Below are 25,680 nucleotides of genomic sequence, written 5' to 3'. Positions count from 1 at the left end.
AACTGATTTAAAAGAATTTGGCATACCTTTCAGTGGGTCCAATCTTGACAAAGGGTTTGGTCACTTTTGTTATGTCTAAAAAAATAATAAAAACAATTAAATAAACATATAAAATAGAATACATTTTGTCAATATTCCGTGAGAAAATAAAGAACCTACTTCTCCAAGTGAGTATTTTTTGGTTTTCTATTTGTTGAATGTCTCCCTGCAAAAGATCAAATGAAAGCATTTCACTCACTAATATTAAAAGTAACAACAAAATCAAATGAAAATTTGATTGCACCATAAAAAACTAAGACATGGAGATAGTTTACAAAGATTCATAAAGTAAATTCCCTCAATACTTTTGTAAATGCTCAAACACTTTTGTGTTTATCTTCACATAAAATGTCAGCCCTAGAAGGTATGATTAGGGAACATTCAATTAAACTATACTACTCCTCTATTGTATTTCAAATTTAAAGGGTTTTTCTTTTTTCCCCAAGACAGGTCCTAAAATTGATAATTACTGAATTATAATTTTAGTCATAACTAGTTTATTTAACAACCTTAAATAACTATTTTATTTACAGGTTCATACTGATAACACATTTGAATTAACCTTCAGAAAAACTAAAGCAGAATTTAAAACAAATTAACAATAATTTATAAAGCAGAAAATGATTAAAATTAAATAGTCATTAATTAAGCATTTTATATATGTTACCATTAAAGTATATAATGCAGTTATTTTATAGAATACCTAGTTATTCTATGAAATAACTGACCATGTTTGTTAAAGTGTGTAATATGTTATTAATTTGACACTTTAACTAATTATTCTATGAAAGAACTATATATATAGGTATTCTATAAATAAACTAATGATAGACAATTAAAATAAAAACATAGCAATTTATCTAATTTATGCTGCGTATAAATGGAGCAACAGCCGGCAATGCACGTGCAAGCAATCAATTAACCGGAATGAACTGGCGCCAACACGCTAAACAAGTTCTCTCGCTATGACCTGGAATAGTTCATAAATGCAGTAGGGGTGGAAGGTAAATTTATTTGTCGTGCAAGATATATGATATAGATTATTTTACACTTTAACGGGCTACAGATCGTTATTTTATGAAATAACTAGTTAAACCAAGAAATACAAGAGAGTTTTACACTTTAACGGACATGATCAGTTATTCCATGAAATAACTAGGCATTCTATTAAATAACGGGTTTCATACTTTAACGGTAACATATATATAAAAAAAATGCTTGTAACTTAAATGCTTGAATTGTACAAATTTAGTTCAACATGTTTCAAGAAATGTGTAAAATTCATACTAAAATCAAATTTTTATTCGAGCTTCAAACAAAATCCTTACAGCAAAAATTAAGTAATATACTTTGTAACGCTACAAACATTAAATTAGTACAAAAGTCACTTCGTAAAAAGGGTAGGTGGGGGGGGGGGGGGGCAAGATTTATGGTTTTGAACATTATAAAAAGATACATCATTGCTATCATTGTTTATGCTCTAATCTGCTAAAAGATACATTTTGTACAAAATGTATTATATTTTTTGAAGTTTATACTCAATACAATAAATACAAATTGTAGGTCTTTCTCTTTTAAAAATATGTACACTGCTTAAAAATAGAAAGAAGTGGTATCAATACTATGTATCTTCAAATTTGTAAATTTAAAATAAATTACAGTATTGTAATTCCCAAGTTGTTTAAGGGGACTCAACAGAGTAAAGTTGCCATGGTAACCAAGTACAAGTAGGAAAATATCACACATTTTTTAATTATTCATTATTGTACAAATATTTATTTAAATCAATTTTGTTATAAATGTACCCTCCATTTCAAGTAAGTCAAGGAAAAGTCTGTTCTTATAAAAGCTGCAATTTTACTTACACTATTTACAAAGAAGTCTGTACAGAACATTCATCAATAAAACAAATCTCATTGAACACCATGAACAAATTTAATCACCTATTTACTTCCTAAATATGATCCAACACAATGGTTGGATCATATTTAGGAAGAACTAGAACCAGAACACTTAGAAATGGAACCAGCACTAGGACTACAAACAGAGCTGCAAAACAACAATCTTAACTCACAGGTGGCTGTTTGTCAACTGGTTCTTAAATATCAAAGACACTGTAAATGGAAAACCAATTCAAATTTCTGCAAAAATCTATTAGGATTAAAAAGTGTCAAATGTCGGCAAGTTTGGCAGCATTTAACAATTGATAGCCAATTGGGAGTAAGTCTTCAAACATGATACGAACTTGGTGATATCATATCAACTTCTCACCTCATAGCCTTAAAATGCCAGGTAAAGCAGAAAAAACAACCAACAAGCAAAGCTTCAAGGAATGACAAAATTTTGAATGCTAATTAATGAAATAAATGCCAAAATTTAGGAAGAATACAAAAAAAATAATCACATAACACCATAAAATTAACATCTGTTTATGAAATTTAATTGTTTGTACTCAGTCTGTTGTGGAAGGTAAAGGCAAATTTTTAACTTTTCTATTTTTTTCATCTATTGTACTAAAGCTTTATTGAACAAGCTTGTCTCATTGGAATCTGCTGAAAATAAAGCACAAAAAGATAAAAAATGTACCAAGTTTCAACATTTCTCTACTGTTAGGGTGGAATCTAAACCGAGTTTCTTGAAACATTTAAAAAACTCATTTTTGCAAATACTTCCCGCAGCAAAAATTTTTTTGTTCTTTTGCTTTTCATTAGGTGGTACAAAATGCAATCTCACATTTACAAGACAAAAAAGAAATAATAAAAACAACAAGTACTTACTGGAGAAGAGTAATAATAATGCCTAAGCACATTGATAAAATCTGTGATTGTAAGCATCCCTGTAAAAGATATTTCAAATCAAAATGGGAAGGTGATATAAAAGTACTACGAACATTTCGACCTAAATTATCGATGTCGTTAAACTATTGAACATATATACAGTCTTGCCTATTTGTAGTGAAGTGGAAAGAGCCAAAAAAAAAATTTCTTATGGCCATGATTTTTAGAAAAAAAAGTAAATAATATGCAGTAATGAGCTACTGGAAATTTAATCTATTATATTAATCGTAAATTCTATGCCTAATAAATAGGCGTAAGTCCTTTAAATGGGCGTGACTGTACTCAGGGGCATGCACAGCGGGGAGTCGGGACACCTGTTGGAGGCCGGAGATTTTTAAAATGAGCGGTGAAATATATGTAATGACGTAAAGGGTAAACTTACGGAGCATAAAAGTCATTTGTGACACTACCCAAAATTTCTATGCACCGTATTACTTCATAGCAAATCAATTACCATGTATTTGTTATCACATTACATCATGTATCTATTCAATTTCAAAGGAAACAAAAAATAGTGCTCTGAATAAGGGCAATAAGAGAGCAATAGGAAAAATGTTTCCCCTATATTCAAAAGGATCTATATTCAAAAGGATCGTTTATGAAAAGGGGGGGGAGAGATAGGTATATTTGCTATATTTTTCCATTCAAAAATGCTTAATTTCCTGTTTTAATCTGGATAAAATAGTAAAACATGAAAATCTTTTAATTAAAACAAGAATGTGTAATTCTGCATAAAAATTATCTAACTCTTAAAAATATTTTTCTGAAGAAAATATCAATAACATAAGTTCTTACCAACAAAGGACTGTGAAGTACTATCCCATAATGGAGCAGCTCTAATTTCTGAAACAGTCAAAGGAAAAGTTACAGAACATTTTAAACCAACAGCAATTAAGAAAAAAAATGCAACTTTGACAGTTTGTTTCTATTGGAAAAAACATTACATTTGGGGGACAAATTTTGCAAATCTTTGTACACATCAAAATAGAAAACCTTTACCTTAGAAATAAATTTTTTGTAAAATTTTCTAACTCGAATTCACGAGAAACGAGCTCAAACATTTCACAAAAAGAAAGAATAGTATCTTTTGAAAAAAATTAAAAAGCATAATCAAAGGAACACACTAAATATGTTCTTATCCTTCAAATTACATAGTATTCTAGCATAAACCCTGCAATGTTTACGATACGTAGCAGCGCAAGCAGCCATATTGTTTACATCACGTGACTCCCTGCATTACAGTTGCAGACAGCAGCATCGCAGCATAACCCTTCCTAACTTAGGGTGTGTTCGCATACCTCGCCTGGTCAACCGGTTACAAACCGCAGCGTTCTATCGTTCCATGAACTACCGGTCGACCGCAAAATAAGCTGGTTGATTGGAGCACGTGAAATTTTTGACCAATAAGTATTTTTTCACCTGCGTGATATTGGTCTGACGTCATTAGCTGTCACGTGACCAACCGACACTTCACACCGTGTACCACACAGCCAGAAGGACGTAAGTCCAAAACAAAGAGTTCTATAATAGGGTAGAGGAACGACTCGTACACTGCTTCCATTGGCCGCCATGACCAAGCACGGAGATCGGTTTGAGAGAGATTAGAGTGGCAAGAACGGTAGTTTCGTTATGAAACGTAATGAAATTCAAGCGGCGATAAATGTTTTTTACTGCGTCAAATTGCTGATATTTTTCCTCAAATGCAATTTCAAATGGAAATAACGATGGAATCTGCTGGGAATTTTTGTCAAATAATTTGAGGTTAAACTGTATAAAAAGTTTTAATGAATGATGTATGAAGACATAATGCACTGACAGAATACAGTGATTTTCAACAGATAAATCGGGGAAATTTTTAATCAGTACTCAAGAACAACAAACAACTCTACATATTTTATTAAACGGATTACAAAATAGTGTTTAAATTGTTGGATCTTACTTCATAACAGGGTTAATAAAAATCAGGATTTTTAAATAAATATATATATAAACTCGGATTTTTTTTATTTAAATAGAATTTTTGAAATTTAAATTTATTTAAACATAGTATTTGATATTAACAAGTCAAAATGCCCAAGTTAGATAAATTAGATAATTCTTTTCCTATATATAGTTAAAAATTCATAAAATCTAAGTTTGAGTTGTTCAGAAATCAGTAAAAAATAATTACACATCAGAGCTTGATAAAATCTTGCTACAATATAAAGTCCCATATCCATATGGGTGTATTTCCCAGAAATTTTTTAACAATCAAAATAAATAACACCTTTCTTTTTTCTAAGAAAAAAAGAAAGGAAATAATATGGAATTACATAAACTGAAAAAGAATAAAAATAACGTAGAACATTGAATTCTTTTCCTTTTTTTTTTTTGGAAAAATAACACCTGAAATAAAATGCACGAAGAAAAAAAGGAAACCATATATGCTTCTTGTATTTTAAATATTTTAATAAAACTCATCAAGGACTGAAAAGAAGACTGTTTTTTAGAATTCTTATCTTATAAAACTCATGCATATTTTTTTTTCAGTTTTGACTTACTGTAAGTTGAGGAGGATTGTATGTTTATTTTTTAGTGAATAAGTAAATAGTTTAACTAAGGTGGTTCAAAAATATTTGTAAAAAAAAGTTTCTCCTAGATAACAGCACACCCCTCAATATTTTTAGGCTTGTGGATAGTAATATACCGGAAGAATTTTGACTTCTTATTTCAACTGAAAGAGGGTGCTCAATTCCCTCCCCCAAACATCGTAAATATGGGGAGAGGCGTTAAAAATTACATTGAACTGAAAAAACAATGCTGCATATTATAATATACGAAAGTAATATGCATATACATTGCAAAAAAAAAATATTTACAAAAACACAGCTGGGGAAATTAAATGTTTCCAAATTTGTTACATTTTCCATGATACGACTAATGTTAAATTGAGCACTCTCTTAAAATTTGAGTAAGAAACTAAAACTTTTACAGCATAATACTATTAGTAAGTCTTAAAAAAATAAATAAATAAATAATAAAAAAAAATAGAGTTGTCCTGGACTCTAGCTAAAAAAAGGATTTTTTTGAACCACTCTAATCTTAACTCTTAATAGGTACATATCCAATTTAATTTATTGTTTTTAATTTCATTGAAAGGTAATCTCGTTTCATATATATACGTATATACTTTGCAAGTTCTTTCTCTTTTAATGTTAATTGCTACTATGATTTTTTTATATTTTTCTTCGGTTTCAATTAAATTTATTTAATAACAATATGAATTCTTTTTTGTTTCTTTTAGTAAGATTGCTTATAATTAATACTTGTTTGTTCATTGTTCTTCTAATAAAAATACTCTGAACTTCATGTCCATCAAACTCAGCGTTTTGTACTTTTAAAAATGTTATCTTTAAAAATCATGATTTTTGTGAATCAATGAATTATTTTTAAATCTATTGATTTAAATCACTCAACCCTGCTTCATAAGAAAAAATAACATTTTATGCATCATTTTTTATTTACAATGTCACATTTATTTTTAACAAAACAAAGTCTGTAAGATGATCCTCTAATTTTAATAACATGAAACAAATTTATTTGCACTATTTTTGCTTCTGTATGTTGTATCCAATAAGAACACTGTGTTGCTTTTGAGTCAACTTCGGACATATTTATTAAATCACATCACCAATAAAAAGTTAATTGTACATATTTCACAAGCCATCATAGAGTTCGATAATAGTTTGAAATATATTTTTATCAAATGCAAAATTAGTCATTTTTGTAAACATAAGCATGAATAAAGTTTTTTTTTTTTTTTAATTACTCATCTAAAAAATTTTAAACTTTGATTGAATGCGGCTGCTCTGTTTGTGCAACCATATGATGAAAAAGATTTCACCATTTTAAAAACATAAACAAAGGCGAAAAGCAGAATTAAAATCTTTTATTCAACTCGAACTCAATACAATGTTCTGTATTCTGCCACTCTAATTTTTCCCCTTACTGGAACATGGAACTGTTGCCAGATTCAGTCTCTACCCTATTATAGAACTCTTTGGTCCAAAATTTACGATTTTCTGTTCATTAGTGCATTGTATGTAGAAGACTTAACACACATTGAGCCATGTGATCGTAATTCTTTTTAAAAAATCCTTTTCAATTTTTTACCAGGGTTAAAAGAGCGCGCTTCCCATCCTTTGCATTCACCAAAAAAAGTTTTTTTCTCTCTACTGTAAAATTATCGTAATGTGGCTTACGGAGTTCCTCTGGCTCTGAGATACAAAATTTAGTAAGATAAGGGGGGGGGGGGGAGATTCTTTTTGAGTTATTTTTGCCTTTATCAGTTTTTCTGCAACATCGGTTGTAACTTTACGGCGGATTTGCAATGTCGCAACAGCGAGTGCCCCCCTCCGACTTAGGAGCTCTGAAGCAGATTCAAAAACGCATCTAAAAGTAGTTATATTACGGAGACAGTCAAGTAATGTAATTTTTTCAAAATAAATCAACTTTATATAAAAAAATATTTTTAATAAATGATGTAATTTCCCTGGTTGTCTACAGCCTTTTGCCGTGGTAATGCACATATTTTCAATCCTGAATACATACAAATAAAACAATTTTTGAGCAATATAACTGAAGATGGCATTTTTAATATCGGACCGACTTTCAAGGGGTTTTTTTTTTCCTGTCACATGGATCGAAAAAAAAGGGAATAGTACAATAGTGAGATGGCGCAGTGTCAGGTGAGTAGGGTGGGTGAAGCAGCTCGCCACCGCTCATTGATTTTTTTAAGGGTTCGATTTGAGCAGTTCGGTCTTGCATTATCATGTTTCAGGATCACTCCTTTTCTGCTGATATTTATATGGAAACATTCTCGCCACAAGTTACACCATCTGATTTCCCTTTCTTTTGATCGCTAAAAACACTTTCTATGAGACAAAAACTCGACTATTTGGATTGAATTCAAGATGCCATTTCCAGGTACTTTACTCGAAAATAAATTAATTTTTATGAATCCGAGATTGAAAATTTGCATGTTGGATGGGCAACAGGCTGTTAAGAACAAGGGTAATTAATTACGTCGTTGATTAAAAATAAAAACATAAAAATTTATGTGTTTGAAAAAATAAAAGAGAAATTATTACTTTCCGGTCCACCTACTTTCCGACATCAGCAAGCAGCAGTATTACATAGTGATTGTGTATTAGTTTCTAGGACTATTTTGAAACTTTTATTAAAATTTACTTATGCTCAAGATCTGATATGGGGCTCCGGCGACTCGGCCCAAGTCCCTCTAATTTTTTGGAGAAAGTCGCGTTTACACCGACTTATTTAAGCTTCGATATAGCACCAAAAAAATGCCCAAATTTGCTACCTCAATCATATGGAAACGAAATATGCCCTAATTATTTTTTTTTTAACAAGAGGTAGAAATAAAAGTAAAAGAAAACATACCATTCGTCACAAGACAACTGAAGGCATTTTTAACCTAAAAAAAGTAAGAAATGTTACGAATGACTTCAAATAATAATAATAATAATGAAATAGAAACTAAACGTTTGATATAAAAATAGAAAATCATACCAGTAGGTCTGTGGAAAGCAGAATAACTTTCCCACTCTTTGGCATGGCATCATAACACGAATGAGCACTGAGAAATGTCGGAATAATTTTGTCATCCTCTGAAAATGTTCACTTTTTGTCAACATATTTAAACTAAGGATAAAATATTTTAGAATAAATTTAGTGAACGTAATTTAGACTGAATTTTTAAAAAATACAAATGAAATTTTATAACGTTGTTTTCCTTTATGATTTTAATTAATCTAAAAACGACTACTATCTATTTATTCCAGAACAATTAAAAATAACTAAATACTTGTTCATCTGTAATTCACCAGTTAAAAATTTAAGAGTCTGATCTTTTTCTAATCAACAGACTATTTAACGTCATTATGACGTTATGTACAGAATGTTTTGAAAGTTTTTGGTACAGATGTAGCTACCGTCACTCAATTTTCGTAATAACCTTCCATTGTTGTTGTTGTTAGCCTACATTCCGGAACACTAAAAAATTTTAAGTGCCTGATTTCATATAATTTTTTTTTTGTAATTTTTTATAACTCTTTTTTTTTTTTCAATCCCTGTGCTAGAATTTCAAAGCAACCGTTACTTTATTTCGGGTGAAATATTGAATAAATAATATAAACTTGGAATGTATGATAACTTTTTTCTCCAAGTCTAAAAACCAGTTAAGTGCAAATAGTGTAAGAACAAATTACATTTTAAATTTTCCTGTGCCCAATTTTAATAGAAACTACGTAATTTTTGCATGACAGCAATACAAATGCCTGTCCTGAAAAGGAAAAAAAGAAAGAAAAAACTGTTCGATTTTTTTAACATTTGGAAAAGTTATAACGTTTTTTCTCCCTCCTAAATAATTTGAAATCCTTGACTTGCGTAGTTTTTGCACTAACCGATTCAATTGTGTCTGTTAGGTTTTGATAATTGATATACTTAGAGCTTTTCCGAACTGAATCAGAAAACGACTCAACCCCCCCTCCCTACCCGACCATGTTAATTTTTTACGTAGTGGAAATTTCAAAATTGTGTGCTTAAAATATTTTTTTCCTCAGAAAAATTTATATTTTTGCGTATAATATGCATTGTTAAGGACTGTCCAATAATGATGTCATACTTTTTTGCAACAAATTGGACCTACCCCCTTTCTTTACCCCACCCCTCTCCTTGTCACATGTCACGTTCATTGTCATTAGCATATTGTTATGAAAAAGACGGATGTCACATTTCTTGTTATACTCTCTCCCCTCTGTCACAAACTCACAATTTCATGAACCCCCTTTCCCCCTCAAAGCTTGACATCATTTGTAGATCGCCGCTAATGCCAAAACAGAAAGTGTTTGAAGAAAAGGCTAAGTGGCTCTGATCTCTTAATTTTTAATGAACACACACACATTCTAGTTTTTTTTCTTAAATTTTCAAATTGATTTTTTAATGAATTCGTATGATGTATGTCAAGTTTTCAGAAACCATCGTCTCTTTTTATCTAACTCTAATATTAAAGCCATCTATCTAGAAATGTATTTTTTTTAGTACTTTCAATTCTATCCGAAATATCAAAGTTTTTTCTCTTTTTTTTTTGACTTTATTCATTTACTAGCTGCATTGCCCGGCTTCGCACGGTTTACCTCGAAAATAAAAGTTAGGTCATGTGACGCATGTTCAATAATCAGGCTTCAATTATACAATAAAAGTAAAAATTTTCCTCAAAATAATCATTCTTAAAGAAAGAAAACGACAAATCAAAAATTCCCGAATGAATTAAAACGCAAGCTACTAAAATCCTAAAATAAAAGAAAGGCGATAAATCGCCAAATAATTAAAGGGGAAATTTTTACCTCAAAACAAAAACAAAATTAAAATTCGAACGGTTCGGTACATTTTTGAAGTTCGAAAACCCCCCTACGTTCCTTCTCGGGTGCACAAGTACCTCCCTGCCAAATTTGGTCGAGATCCGACGTAAACTGTAAATTTGTATAGGGAACATGTATACACACACACACATAAATACGTATATCCTCTGTTTTATTTACATGGATTTTTTTTTTTTTTTTTGTCCTCGTGTGGTGTGGTTCTGTCGAATGCTTTCCTTTCAATTTTTAATAAATTTCCATGTATTTTTTTTCCGAAAGTTTTTTTTTTTTTTTTTTTTTTAAAGCAGAGTATTGAACGTGTTCTACTTCACAAAAAGAAGTGGTAATCAAAACCAAACATTTTGGGCGTGAGAGATGAAAACTCACATGTGTGGATTAAACGCAGAACAAAACCGTGACCAAACATGGTGAATTGCGAGCTAGTCTGCTTCCTTGAGACAAAATCTTACAAGTTTCTTGTAACCAACATGAAAAATGTAAGTCTCCGTTTGATTCAAAGTTGAAACTTTTATTTTTGGTGAGGTCATATCCTTGTTCTCGGATTATTTTTACCACTTTCTAATATTTACTTCGACTTTTTCTCTTTTAATGTATCACATAATTTCGACGGTCTGTGTGTCAATAGTTTTTAAAACACTTTTTTATACTTAAGGCTAATATGTTGACATTCTTAAAAGTGGAGCGTTTTATTCCTTTCTTGCCTGTAATTTGAAATATTCTTGGTTTTGGTTTAGCAAATCCTCAAGAGTTAAATGAATATATAGTCCGTTTTTCACGAGAAGGCACTTCGTCACGCCTCCTCAATCGCAGAGTTCCATTTTACGCGGGGGTGATCGGTAAGCAATCCACGGACTTCTAAAGGAGACAACACCAAACATCCTCAACTTGGGCGTGCATTTTAATGTGCAAAAAAGTCTCAGTGTCCTTTACATCACTTGCTTCACTTGTCTGTTGTCATTTTAGCTATTCTTTTTTTTTTTAAACTGCCGCTTTTACAACAAAGTGCTATGATGCGAATATCACTTCTGCCGAAAATAGCGAAATAGAATCATTGGATACAGGCCCGTGTCCAGAATTTCATAAAGGGAGGGGTTTTGGTTTCAATGTTTTTTCGTTCTTACCTACACTGTCAGAAAAACACAACAGTGGCTCAAATAATTCATTTCTGTTTAACGGCTACAGTGAGGGGCATAGCAGTGTGTGTGGGAAGTGGGGGGGGGGGGGGGTCCAAAATATCGGAAGATGTGTTTTCAAGTGATCTTACCAATTCTATTATTGTATATTTTATATACAGTAGACATTTCTAGTTTTTATTCGACTCATGTTTATCCGGATCAAACTTGTATAGTTAAAAAATATATATTTACTTAAATAATAACTGATAAGGGTGCCGGGGTTCCTCCCCCGGAAAATTTTGAAATTTTTAGTACTGAAAACGGAATTTTAGACGGTCTTTGGCTCCGCGGAAATTTGTAGAAATTAAAGGCGTGGAACGCGATTATAGGCCATATTTATTGATGTTATGGCAAGGAATGCGGCTCAGAGACTCTCCCTAATCGTTTTTTTTTCTTGAAAAATAGATTAAAATTTATTTTAAATCTCCCTTTCAAATTTTTGAAATTGAAGTTCCAAAAATGCAATTGCAGATTAACTTTGAAGATTTTTACGAGGAGGGGATTCTGATGCTAACCCCTGGATTTTCCTAAAAAGTTCTAAAACTTTAAGCAGTATTCTAAGATATTAGGAGGAGGGGTTCAGAGGTTATTCTACTTAAATTTTTAGTTAGTTTTGTTTGAAGAACCTAATTTTTTATGATATTAAAGGAAGGCGATTCGAGGATTCTTGCTCGCATTTTTTTTGAAACTGGAGTCTCAAAAATGCAGTTGTACGACCATATTTGGTAAAATTAGGGCTCTTTTAAAACTGAAACAAAACCAAACCCGAGTTTCGGCGACGCAATTTTAAGCAATGTTGATAGAATAAGCGATGTTGTTTGGGGGCTTTTTCTGGAAATTTTGCGAAACTGAAGATCTGGAAATCAAAGTTTGAAATGCTCCGTAATGCTATTGGCACGGGGGGGGGGGGATTAGCATTTTGAAGAAGATTTTATTATTTTCAGACAAACTAGAAAAAAGGGAAAAAAAATGCTGGGAAACTTCAATGAGAATGTTTTGTTTTTTTAAATACCATAAACAAACTTCAACATTCAAGTTAATTTTAAGTCAAATTTAACATTTCTTTGGTTTTTATTATGTTTCCACTATGGGAGGGGTTTAACCCCTAAAACCCTCCCCTTGGACACGGCTCTGATCGGATACCACGTGACGAGGGAGGAGTCAAGCGCCTTCTTGAAGAAAACGAACAATACTTAACATATCATTGCTAAGAAGAGAATGAGATGCATCTTCAATTGAATACATACTTCTCATTAAGATAGTAATCTTTATTTTTTACAGAATGTATCCAAAGGCGGCTTCAGCTTCTGGGTTTGGAGGGTCAAAAGGATATTGCACAAATAGGGATTTGGAGCTAATATTTCGAAATATAAATTCCCGAAAAGCAGACTTAAGTTGTCTTTGGTCGTTTAAGGGGGGTTCGGGCATCATGACCCCGTAACTCTCCCTTTGGATCTGCCCTTTGGATGCATCTATGTGAACTGGCTCACTCGTCTGTATAAAAACTATCGAGTTGAATTGTTTAATCGAAATACTAGTTGAATGCTAAAACGTTTGCATAAAATAAAATTTTTTTTAGCTGATATGTCTTTATGAAAATGCTTCAATCGACAAATAGGTTTACTTTGTGTGTTCGAGTTTTAGATATGGAAACTAAGACACATTTAATGTTGGATAATTCACACGTTAACATTATAATACTGTCCTCATAATCCGTCCATATATTTAATATACATTTCTCTTCCTATAAACTGAGCTATCAATACTGTTATATATAATAGTCGATGATCGAGTAACCCGCATTTCAACAATGAAACTCGCGCCACGGCATGATAATTTGATAATGTGTTTTGGTAATGTTTAACATGTAGGGAAAGGCTTTATTGTGACAAGGCTGAACTCGATCCGGTAATTTAACTGTTTTACTGGTAAGACTGTCATTTCAGGGAAATGAAGAAACGAAAAAATATTCAACAATACCCGCTACCTACTGGAGCGTAGGAATCATTCACTGCAGTTAGGGTTACAGTTTCAGCTATCAAAATATCACCAAACAGGCAATGGCTTCGTTCAAATGTAGAAGTAATTTTCACCCGTCATACCTTGACGGGAGACTTTCTAGTACTAAAATAATTATAATAATAAAAATAATAGTAAACAAAACGATTGTTTTTATTTCATACTGTCTTAAAATCAATAGTAAATCGCTGAAGATCATTTCCATAAGTAGGAGAATGTGGCAAAAATTAAAATAGTTAAGATTACTTTCCTCTTTCAAAATAAACAAATAAGAAATTTACTTTAAAATTACAGTGCCTGGAGAAAGAAAAATAGGTTTTATAATAAAATTTGTATTGGAACGCTATTTTTGATTTTTGGCCGTAAGTTCGTACTTAAGGTGGGGGGGGGGGGGGGGGGGGGGAGTGGAAATTTTTCACTTTTTCTTTTCTGTGAGGCAAAGTGAAAAATAAAATATTTTTCATCAAATGAATGCGTAAGTAAAATAATGAATAAACAAAGGAATAAATAATGACACAATAAAAGTACAAATAAATATTTAGTATATGAGAAAAAATAACTAAGTGAATAAAATAATGAATGAATAAGAAAATAAGTGAATGAATGAATGAGTGAATTATTAAATGAAGAACTGCCAGTTAATCAACTAATCAATGATCACATAAGTGATTTAATAAATTATTGAATAGGTAAACGAAATTAACTATTTCACTTTACCATGAATACACTTGACTAATTGCACAAAATATTAAAAATGAAAATAAGCTTAATATTAACTAAATAAGTACTGCATCGAATATTAGCAGGTCTCAAAAAATATTCAAAATGTTAATACTTACTAAAACGTTATCATTTTTTAATAATAAAAACAAGTTTTGCGTTACAAGAAATTATTACAGTGGAAGTATGAATTTTTGAAAACTGCTTGTACTATTAAATGCTTTGATCTTCAGAGGTAACTTAATACTTAACTTTTCTGACTTTCCTAGACTACATGTATTAGTGCGTATTTAAAACATTACCAGATAGATGGCTCTAAAAACAGAGTAAACATTTCACCATTTCACTTTGCCCCACACTCCCCTACTTATTTGAACTGATTAGTGATGTTCCGGATATCCGTATCCGCGGATATCCGAGGGAAAATAAAGATCTGTATCCGTCACTTTTTTGACGAATCTTAAACGGATCATTTCTATTCTAAAAATTTTTAAATATTTGAATAAAAAACTCTTAAATTCCGTTTAAATTAGGTTTTATTCCCTATTTAAATTATAAGGTATCATTTCAGAAGCCAATTTGTACCCCCCCCCCCCGCTCTCCGTTGCAAAAAGGAAGGGGAAATAAGTTTTAAAAGTGTGTATCAGTGTGTCTTTTTGTGGCATCGTAGCTCCTAAACAGATGACACGATTTTGATAGTTCATTATAAGTTCAAAAGGTGACTTGATTGAAAGTGTTTTTAGCTTGGCCTCGTTTATGTAGAACTTTAATTACCGGAGGTATTAATTAAAAACCGACTTAATGTTTTTCACAATTAGGGTAGTAAAAATTTACCCGTACGTTAAAAATGTTGGCCCTAATTGAAAGAACGAAGTTTTCTGCGTTTGATATTTATTTGAAACTTTCAACTTATATACAGTAGGAGCTATAATCTTGTTAAGTAAATTTTAAATGCAATTCTAAGCCTTTATACGCGTGATTAGTAGCGATTTCATAGTCGGAAGGTAAGGAGAAAAAGCTCAATGATTTAAAATTTTTACCTGCTGTCAGTTCATATTAGTTAACAAATGCGTGTTCTGACCCGCGAAATTCATCTTAATATGAGGTCGGCTCTCTGGGACATGTTTTGTTTTTTTAATTTTTAATTTAATATTAGTTTTTGTTATTGATCAGGGGTTTCTGTTATTCTTCAATTATTGTTTTTCTCGGCATCCTTCAAAAAAAGTGAAACTAAATTCTCTATTTACTGTTTGTAAAGGTTGTTTCTGGTTCTGTATTACGTCGGTTGGAGAAGTTCGATGGAATGGGGGCAGCGCTGCATTTATGCTGAAATATAATGGGAAAAATTATTTCTAGCCTGTCCAGTAGCAGCTTTACACTCTTGCTCCTGTATCCTACATCTATCGAGTAAGCTAGAAATTATTTCTAGCCTGTCCAGTAGCAGCTTTACACGCTTGCTCCTGTATCCTACATCTACCGAGTAAGCTAGAAATAATTTTTCACATTCCATCTAAGCATTGATGCAGCGCTGACCCATTCCTTCCAACTATCCCTCAATTTTAACGGAGATTTCTTTAAAGAGTAAATCATAGTCTTGATTATATTTTTGCCGCAGTTGACATGTTTTGAAGAAACTGCCATTATTCTGACGGGAATATCTTCCGTAACAAATTTTACACTTGGATAGTTGAATTGGGTAAAAAAAAAAAATTGAGATCCGTATCCGTATCCGTGGATATTGATACTAATGATCCGAATCCGTATCCGCGGATCTACTTTTTTGACGATCCGGCACATCACTAGAACTGATGTGCAAACTCTGAAAGTAAATAATAAATGAATAAACACTGTCCCACTTCAGAATTTATAAATACGTTACATCTGATATTTCAGTTACTCTGTCGGTTATCTTCTGTTACCTTCAGTTACATGCACTAATTTCCGCTATTCTAAGCCAAAGGTTTTGTAAGAAGTGGCATTCTTTTGAATAAATAAAAATTTTGAATTTGGGCCAAAATGCATTTAACAAGTTGTTAAGATAACTGCAAAGTGCGTGTAGCTTCCAAATTTCAATCTTATTATTTTTGACATTTCTTTAAATTTTGTTTCCGACGTTGTACATAATTGGCATTTGACATTTCACTGCAATTTCTGATTTTCTGCAACTGCGCGTCCTCAAAATAGTTCTCCGAGTAAAATCTGATTTTTTAAAAAAATATATGAGCTCTTTTTGAACCCCCATCCCTTTATACCAGCTACTTTTAGTTATAATTTAGAGATATTACGTCAAACATATTTATTGTTATAAAATTTTAACTGCACATATTTTTATTACTAAAATTTACCCCCAAAACTAAGAATCTTAAAAAAAACCTAACTTTGATTGCCAACATCTTCAAGAAAAATGCCGTAAAGGTAAAAATGCTACAAGGACGTTCAATATTAAAAAATGAATGGCGAAGTAGTCAGAAGTGCTCATGATGGGAAGGGGGGGGGGGGGGGAGGTATGGGGTTATTGTATCATGGAAATTTTATTGAGCTGTTTTAGGGGTCTTAGTTCATTTTTGAAGCGTAATGTATTGCAAGAACATTTCAAACATTTATGACAATATGAAATCCATACTATTTAAAAGATGCGGCTACGTAATCGATTTTTTTATTATAATATTATTACTTAGTATTATTTTATTTATTTATTATTAATTTTTTTTGATAGAAACAATGCAAATATTGGAGACTGAAATGTTCAGAACTTCCCGGTAAATATTTTTATTTTAAATAAAATATAGAACCTAATCGCTCTCCTTAATTGCACTGACGAGGGAGAATCTGGCTAGTGTGGATACTGTTTGCACGTTTTTTTTTTTATTAATTTTTTTTTAAGGTTAGGAGAGTTGTTGTCATTGCGAAATTTTTAAATAAAAAGCTTAATGGAAATGAGAAGTACTACTATACTACTCACGAAAGTATAAAATAATGCTTATAATTAGGTACTTATACTCTTAGCAGATGTAGAACTGTTTCTACATGCAAAGGTTTGAGAGGTTGTAAAGACACGTGTTAGCAAGAACATTTAGACCGAATGCCCCTTGTACTTTGCACATTCACTTTTAAAAAATGAAAATTGGTACGTTAGAGACAAACAAAAACTTCAAATAGAAGATAAGAAAAGAAATAGGACAGTTACTCACCCAAAGCTCCATAATCTATTCGACTTTCACTCTGAAAGTTCAAAAAACCATTTTTTAATTTTATAACAAATTAAAACTTATAAAACGAAAGATAGAGCAGGGGTTCCCAAACTTTTCTGACTCTCTGCATCCTTTGAAGAATTAGAATTTCCTCACGACACCCCAATCTCCATTATTTATACGCGAGCCCGGCAGCAGAATTTTTTTCAGCAGTCTGCGACGCAGATACCCAATTTAAAAATAACAAAAACCCACATTAGATTCATCGTATACTATCTGTATACTGATGCCGTGGGCATTTGGCGGCACCTACTTTGAGAACCCCTGGATTAGAAAGCATTCAAAATATTCACACAAAAATAGAGATAATTTCGTATACTGCCATGCTAAGCACAAAAGTCGTACCTGCACATTTTGTTCAAATTGAGTTATTGTCATGAGGTGGTCTTTAAGAATATATTTTACCATGTAACAATGTTTAACAGTCAGTTTGCACGTACTACTTATGCGCTTAGCATGGCAGAATAGTAAGCAGTAATGCATATAAAAATCTAGTAACACTGCTATCTCAAGATTGAAAAGCGGTCACATTAAAAGTCTCTCCTTTCGTGAAGGCGAGAAGTTTTTTACTATTTGTACAAAATGCCAAACTCAGCGGGCATCTCCTGAACATGCTGCTTAGAACTTGTAGGGGAAGATCTTTCTCATCTCCCCTCCTGGTATTGTATTTCTTAAGGGTCAATGGACCTTGTCCGACTCCGTCAGACGGTCTGAGGGTAAACCACAACAAATCTAGTAACAACTCATACATATAGTGCAGCTCTGGTTAGTTGAGCTGTGACTTTGACTATGTTTACCTGTTTTAGGGTAGTTTAGTGAAAATTAGACGTGCTATTGGCTCGAATTTTAGTTGGAATATTTTTTAAAAACTACTAAGAAAGTGTCTCAACTCAACTTAGTGCCAATTATCCCTCCCTATTTATCGAAACAGAGGTAAACATTGTCAGAGCCGGAGCTCAACTTCTCAGAGCCTCACAATCGAGTTTGGCACATCAACAACCGTATCTGGCGAGGGCGTGTGTTGTAATCGCGATACGGTCATATGGTGGAGAAAGTGGTAATGATAAATAGCAGTACACGTACCAACTGCAATAAGCAATGGCATGGCGAGGTGAGCATCGTTTTGTGTTTTGGAGGAGTATATTCGTAATGGTGGCTTTTTGATTATTACTCGGCTAAAATTTCGCATTCGGTTGCAACTTCGGTCGACATGATCTTCAAAACTTTTGACAGCTAATGTTTAAATAAGGGAACGGTTTAAATAAGGGAGCTAACAAAGGAAAACTGTCACTAAACTAACCATTTAGGTAGCGTGACACTGCAATTAGTTGCCAGACTGTTTAGTCAATTTTTTTCAACAAATTTCAGATACAGAAACGCGTAATTCACGAAATAAATACTTAAAATATAAAATTTCAAGACAAATTTTCAGTGAAATACTTAATGTATTATTTCTATTATTATTACATTTTAAGAAGCTACTTCAGAAAAATAAAGCACTTTTTACAGCTTTTTAGCCAAACGTTTAGTCTATAGTAGTATTCGATCGTAATATGAAGGTAATAATGGGGTCGTTTCCAAACTTTTAAAAGTTTTTTTCTGACGGAGCTTGCTTAAAAATATAGGATCTGACCATTTTTTTAATAATTTGACAAAGTTTAATATTTTTTAAAATTTATTTTAATCTGTACAATTTTATTGTTTACGCTTCTACGTATGACATCACAAATGATGAACTGCCATTCAAGTGTAGAGCGCAATATTTATTCGCTTCTTGATTATCATAATGCGGAATCGCGGAAGACAGTAAGCCTCATGCAGTGCGCCAATGGAATACGTGGCAAAGCTCATCATTTGTGACGTCATAAGGACCACGCCTTGTTTAAAAATCGGACATTTTATAAAATTAATTAAAAAATATCTGCTGGGAAAATGAAAGTATTTTCGGAGTTCATGTTATTGTTTTTGTTCATTCTATCGACTTCAGTGACTAAAAGTAGTACTTTTGACTGAAGGAAACAACCCCATTGGACAAGCAATTAATAAATCTGGAAGGCAGTAGTGTCGAATTTGTGGGGGAGTAAGTTAAGAGCCCTTGCTCCGGGAGGCAACTTCTGGGGAGGGGGGGGGGGAAATGACCTAATGTTGTGTTTTATTTATTTATTATTATTTATTTATTTTTCTCGACCTCGACATAAGAAGAAATATGGGTAAGGACGGCAGTCTCGACAGTTTCAAGTTTTTGCCTTTGCGCGGGAAAATCGTAAATCCGGCACTGTTGAACAGCGGTACCCAACCTACAGACCATGGGCAATACTTGGATTGCGACGCTTGTCCATGCGACCCGTTGTTACGTTCAATGTTACGAATCGAAAACTAAGTTTTCTGGAAATTTTTCTATAACAAGCAATCATTTTCATTCGGTACAAAAAGAATGCACGAGGCAGGCCAGATAGTCAGAAATTGGTTAAAGAAAAATAAAGAGCATGGAAACTTCGTACTAATTAAATAAGGATGAAGTAATGACAACAGCAACTCTTGGTTTGTAGTTTTCTTTCATTTTCCATGCTGTCCCACATTATCTGGAAATAAATTAAATATCTGACCCGCGAGTTTCATCTTAATAAAGAGCAGCCCTCTGGTAAAACAAAGTTCCGTTTAGTTTTCTATTACAACTTGACAATTTGTGGCCTCTACTTCAATGCAAGTATTAGTTGCAGAAATCTTTTTAATTGCTTTGAAAAATTTTCACTGTTGATAAAATGTCGCACTCCGAGCTATAACTTAGTTCGTTGTAACTGACGAATTCTTTTAAGATTTTCAACTGATGCACTCTGCGCAGCCGTCAAACCGGACTTTTTTTTTCACAACTAGATGTTGGCAGGTGAATCAGTCTTAGATCATTCTTCCACTTCTTTTACGTCCTGCACGGAACTCCAAAACAAATAAAGGCAGCTCTGCGCTGTGAAAGTAGAATATTCGACTTATTTTTTGCTTCATCATTTGAAATTTGACTTCATGTTTACGTTAAAGCCAAACATTGTAGTAGCCAAGATTCTTTCGTTTCTTCTTCCAACATTCTCATGTCTAAAAATATTTCACTGAATTCTGACAAAGTAAAATGACACAGAATTAGATCTCTAGTGCTTTTTCCCTGCCAAACAAATTTAAGGTAAGAACACCAAAAACGAATAACGTCTTTGAAAAGTAAAGATAAGATTTTTCCCTAGCTAGGAAAGCCCCCTAAAAAATACCGGGGTAATTTTCAGGAGCCTCCTATCTAGAGAAAGTGTCAAATTATCTTGGATTTTTTTAAAGACGTAATCCGCTCCTGGTGTAGTACACTCAAGTGTACTTGGGACAGTTTTAAACTTTCACCTATAGTACCACATTAATCATCAATAGTCATGTTTTCAATTCGAAAGAAGTATTCTATTTCCAGGAAGAATCTTAGTAATTTACTTCAGGACAAGGTTCAGATGTGTTGATAGGTTCCGTCAAAAAAAAAAAAAAAACTATTGTTATGACTTAAAATGCTTTTTGACAAATAAAGAGTAATATACGATCTTAAATCTAGAAGTTATCAATAAAATTCTCACATACATTTTCAAACGAAGGAAATATATACGCAGTATTTATATCGACAGAAAACTAAAAAGTGGAATGGATCTGGGTTTATCCTACATTCAGATACTTGGCAAATTTCACTCATATTTGCTTATTTAAAGGAGGCAGCGAGGATTTTGCATTCCTTCAAATTACCATCTTAGAATGAAATGTCCAGCATTTTCTAAATATTGCAATTATATCTGCAAGGTTGCTTGCCCACCGGAAGGGGGGGGGGGATGCGTTATTGAAATTTTTAAAGGGGTGTTTTTTTTTCCTCTTGGGGGACTCTACAGCAATGGATGGTGCTCTAAGTAGGACCGAGCGTGTTTATTGCGCAATTAAGGAAATAAGTACCAGCCCATTTTTAAAGTTTGGAGAATGCAGAAAAAATTGCTCTCCTTTTTCGAAACGATTCTGGAACCAATCGCATAAGATGTGTCCAGTGGCCAGAGCTCGATTATTAGCACGCCAAAATGCAGTTGATTACGCGTAATCTGCAATCTTTAGGAGCTTGGATTTTGAAAGAGGGAGAAATTTAATTTGTTTACATTGCCGCATCAGCGTAAAACCGAAACTCATCCGCGTAAAATACAAAAAAGGTGTCAAATCTTAAACCGCGTATAATCTAAACCGCGTAAAATAAACCCGCGTAAAACGAGGGTCTATTGTACATATATTGTCGGCTTTAATGCGCTAGCATAAGGATCTTTTTCAGAACATTTTCATTCCTTGAAGATTGTAAATTAAATCTCACTGTTGATCGCGTGAAAATTTTTTAACTTTTCAGGGCTCTAAAAAATTTTTCTTACATCCCTCAAACTCCCACAGTTCTCTCCGGTGGTTATCAGAAATCTTTCAATATGAGCTAAAACCTGAATTTTGTTAACTATGAGTACTTATAATTTACACATATGTCAAAAAGATTAAGACATAAAATAAGTATCTTGCTTTTTAGATGTTGAAAACAGTACCAACATATCGTTGTTCCGGTGGAACATTGACGCAACTGCAAAAAGTAATTTTACAGGAGAACCAAATATAAAATTTTATTACCTCATAGTAAAACCTGTGAAGTTGATCACCCTTGTAAGTTGACCACCTGTCTAAATTGACCGCTTTTTCAGGCACGGAATCAGCCCTTATCGTATAAATCAACCTCAATAAGTTGACCACTAAATTAGTGCGACGCAGGTGGTCAACTTACACAGGTTTCACTGTACAATGAAACATAGTTGAGTTACTCTCCTGGTGGCTAAAAGTTGAAAAACAAATCTGTTAGTGTACCTCCGTATAGGGTGACCAAGTTTGGACCCAGTGACGACAATAACTCATTTTCAATTAATTTTGCAGTTACGTCAATGCTCCACCGGAACAGCGATGTACAGATTTACAAAATAAGAATGCGCTCTACGCTTCTGACACTTGACTTTTTAGAATCATAACAAGTCAATTACAATATATCAACATACAATGACCAGTCATTATGGGCAGATATTGTCGGGGAAGTAAATGTCGTTTATGAAACGGCATTACAAAGCGTAAAAGAACACTCTCTTCTCATACAGAACAGTGTTTCAAATTTTTACAAAACTAGTAAGTTTGCAATTATAGGCGGCAGATTTGGATGAAAAATATTCTGCTTATCAGAGATAACTCATGATGATGAAAAATAAAAATCACAACATTTACATCAGTAAAAGAGTTCGGACTTTTATCTCACAAAGAAGGGAATCAATGATTAAGTATTCCAGACAATCTAAACATGCTACTTACATAAGGCTTCCTATCAATTAGTAAATGGTATGGCAAGATAAAGAAAGGACATTTCATATTCCTTGGGAGAGGATATGGCCGAGGACATTTGTTATGTGTGTTCGGAAAAGTTCATAAAGTGTTACTTCGTAAACAGAAGTGTTTATCATTTTGGTAGATAAAACTAAAATGACGTCAGACTGGAAAACTTCCTCTTGAAGCAGCACAGTTATCTGTTTTGTGACAGGAAAGAAACTTTCTTTTTCAATGTGTATCACAACACACACATCAGATTAGTTATCAATTATTTTTTAAAAAATACTAGTTGATAAAACGCAATGTTTTCCTCTTTTTTGTCATCAAAGTATGTTTAGAAACGGAAGTGAAAAGTTTTAGTACAATAATAAAGTTTTAATTCTGTAAAGTTTTTTTTTTCGGTGTGCATTAGTGAAATCTGTTCTTATATAAATAAAAACGTGTGTGTGTGTGTGTTTATTTCTGCAGTGGGGGAAGGACACCCTAAAGGTGGTTGCGCCAGAAAATACGTGAATACATTTTTGCCACTAAGATTGAATTTTCGAATTAAAAAAAAATCCAAGAGGTGTAAATTTGCTCTTTTCTACGCGTTGAAGGGGAATTTTACTCTCCCCTTTATTTAAAGGGGAGAGTAAAATTCCCCTTTAAATAAAGGGGAATTTTATTTTCCCTTTTATTTAAAGTGCTTCCCCCCCCCCTTTTTTCGTTGTAGACCGTGCCGTGCATAGTCGGGCATTGCAGCTAGTAAATAATATAATTCCACTAAACTCGTTTTTTCAAAATCAATGCGTTTGCGTTTTCACTGAGCAGAGAAAATTTCTCAGAACCAAGTCCGTCATTAAAGGGATTGATTGGGGTCAATTGCACACCCAATAATTAAAAAAAAAAAGTGGGGGTGGTTTTTACCGTTTTCTGATAAAATTTGCATTGTGTATATACCCTTGCCCCTCCCCCTCCCCCTCCCCCTTTTGGAAAATTTGAAATAACGGACCTGCTCAGAACAAGAAATTAATAACATGCATCATCTTTTTTTTTCTTCTGATTCTCTCAATTTTATCGCAACAATATTTAGTTTACAAAAAGGGGTGAAATAACATTTGGGATTTAACGACAAATCGCGTTAAAATAAAAAATAACTAATGGGGTTCATCTAAACATTTAAAAATAATTTTAACTTCAAAAATATTGAAATTATCTTACTTAGAAGAAGGTCTGAACTTTTATGAGAGCTCACGGGAGCTGAGCTCAAGCACTCTATTCTGGCCATTTACGTACGGAAATAGGATCTGAGAACTATAGGGCTCCTGCACTTTTTTTTGCTAGAATTTAAGCTCTGATTCTAAAGAGTGTTATTTCTTTGAATGTTTTAATTCAGTGGTGCCGCACCTTTTATTAACATGAATCTCACGGGACAGCACAAATAACGCATAGACATGGGTCCCACATTTATTACGGGACCCCCTTGACACATAACACTACGAGCCCCCCTTTTACTCCAGTAAAGTAAAAAAAAATACATGTATAAAATAAGTTTTAATATCGTCCAAAGTTCCATTGCTGCGGTACCTCAAGTAGCACCCATGGGGCAGGGCATGCATATAAAATAAATATATATACATTTTTAAATTCTGGATAACTAGGGAAAATACGGAAAAGACAGTTCAAAACGACGAATCTTTGTTACCATTGTTTATTTTATTAATGTGCCGAAGTTTCCATATTCTTTCAAAAACCAATTTTTGATAATCTGTCTCGACGTTTGCGAGTAACATTCTTCATACCGAATGAAGATGACAGAAGTCTGAAGACCCGGAAATTATTTTCGGGGATGGGTTTTTCACTTCTTTTCTCCCCAAAATTTCTGTAAACTGTTTAAGTCATAATTCCCGTCTGTAAGACAAGTATGCATCCGTCGACAGGTATGCATTTTGAATTTCAACGAAATTCTGCCAGAAAAACCTGAGGTACACACATAAGTATATCCTATGAAAAGGGACGTTCGGACTTAATGTCCCCATTTTTGCCGAATCGTCAGACAAAAATTGTCGAATAAGAAAATTTTTCGGGAGGTCCGGCGACCTCCCATCGGAACGCCCCTGCACATACGACCACTGATTAATTGCTATAACATCAAAGTAGGATGGTTGATATCAAATCGGAAAATTGATAAGTTTTAGGGAAAATTAATAACAGTTTATTCTTCTACATAAAAAAGGAAGATGATTGAATGACACATGTGAAAAATATGCTGATTTTGTATCCGTAGTAACCAACTCAAATTTACGAAACTATAACGATACCTAACAAATGGTGAGACATCTGAGAATTTAAATCTGTTCAAATAGTTTGAAATGTACGTTTTTAATGCCATTCAGATATAATAAGTGATGCATAAAATCAGATCGATATTTCTCCAAAAAGTTACTAAAATATCGAACGACTGTGAGAACATTTCAGTTCTAATTAGTTACAAATATTTTCAAAATCTATATATATTACTAGTATTTTCAAAATGTGTGCATTGTCAGTTAATTGATATTCAGAACATCAACAGTAATAGATACAATACCGTAATTCCTCGAAATTCCGTTAAGAGTTGCAAAAACATTAAACAGAAGCTGAAACATTTTTAAACAAGCACTGGATATGTTTAGAGCGCAAATAAGTCAGTTATTACTCAATGTCAACATTATTCTAAAATATCGAATTGATAAAAAATGTCTTGTGGTGCATCGAACGATTGGTGAAACATTTCAGAAGTAACTAATATTTTCAAAATGTATGCCGGTAAATTAATATTCGG

General features: G+C 32.9%; 1 protein-coding gene across 1 annotated transcript in view; it reads right to left on the bottom strand.

Annotated features, from left to right (window-relative positions):
• Positions 1-25,680, bottom strand: part of LOC129234203 (5'-AMP-activated protein kinase subunit gamma-2-like) — a 192,139-nt gene that overhangs the window by 39,161 nt on the left and 127,298 nt on the right. Inside the window, exons 6-12 of the mRNA XM_054868122.1 lie at positions 17,421-17,451; positions 8,445-8,542; positions 8,316-8,349; positions 3,672-3,719; positions 2,817-2,875; positions 160-205; positions 27-75 (exon numbers count right to left, since the gene is read on the bottom strand). Coding sequence (XP_054724097.1) covers positions 27-75; positions 160-205; positions 2,817-2,875; positions 3,672-3,719; positions 8,316-8,349; positions 8,445-8,542; positions 17,421-17,451 — 365 coding nt within the window. The remainder of the gene's footprint in view (positions 1-26; positions 76-159; positions 206-2,816; positions 2,876-3,671; positions 3,720-8,315; positions 8,350-8,444; positions 8,543-17,420; positions 17,452-25,680) is intronic.

The sequence above is a fragment of the Uloborus diversus genome, chromosome 1 (assembly GCF_026930045.1).
Source record: "Uloborus diversus isolate 005 chromosome 1, Udiv.v.3.1, whole genome shotgun sequence".
Taxonomy (NCBI): domain Eukaryota; kingdom Metazoa; phylum Arthropoda; class Arachnida; order Araneae; family Uloboridae; genus Uloborus; species Uloborus diversus.
The sequence above is the reverse complement of the archived record's forward strand: the minus strand, read 5'-3'. Positions and strand labels throughout refer to the sequence as shown.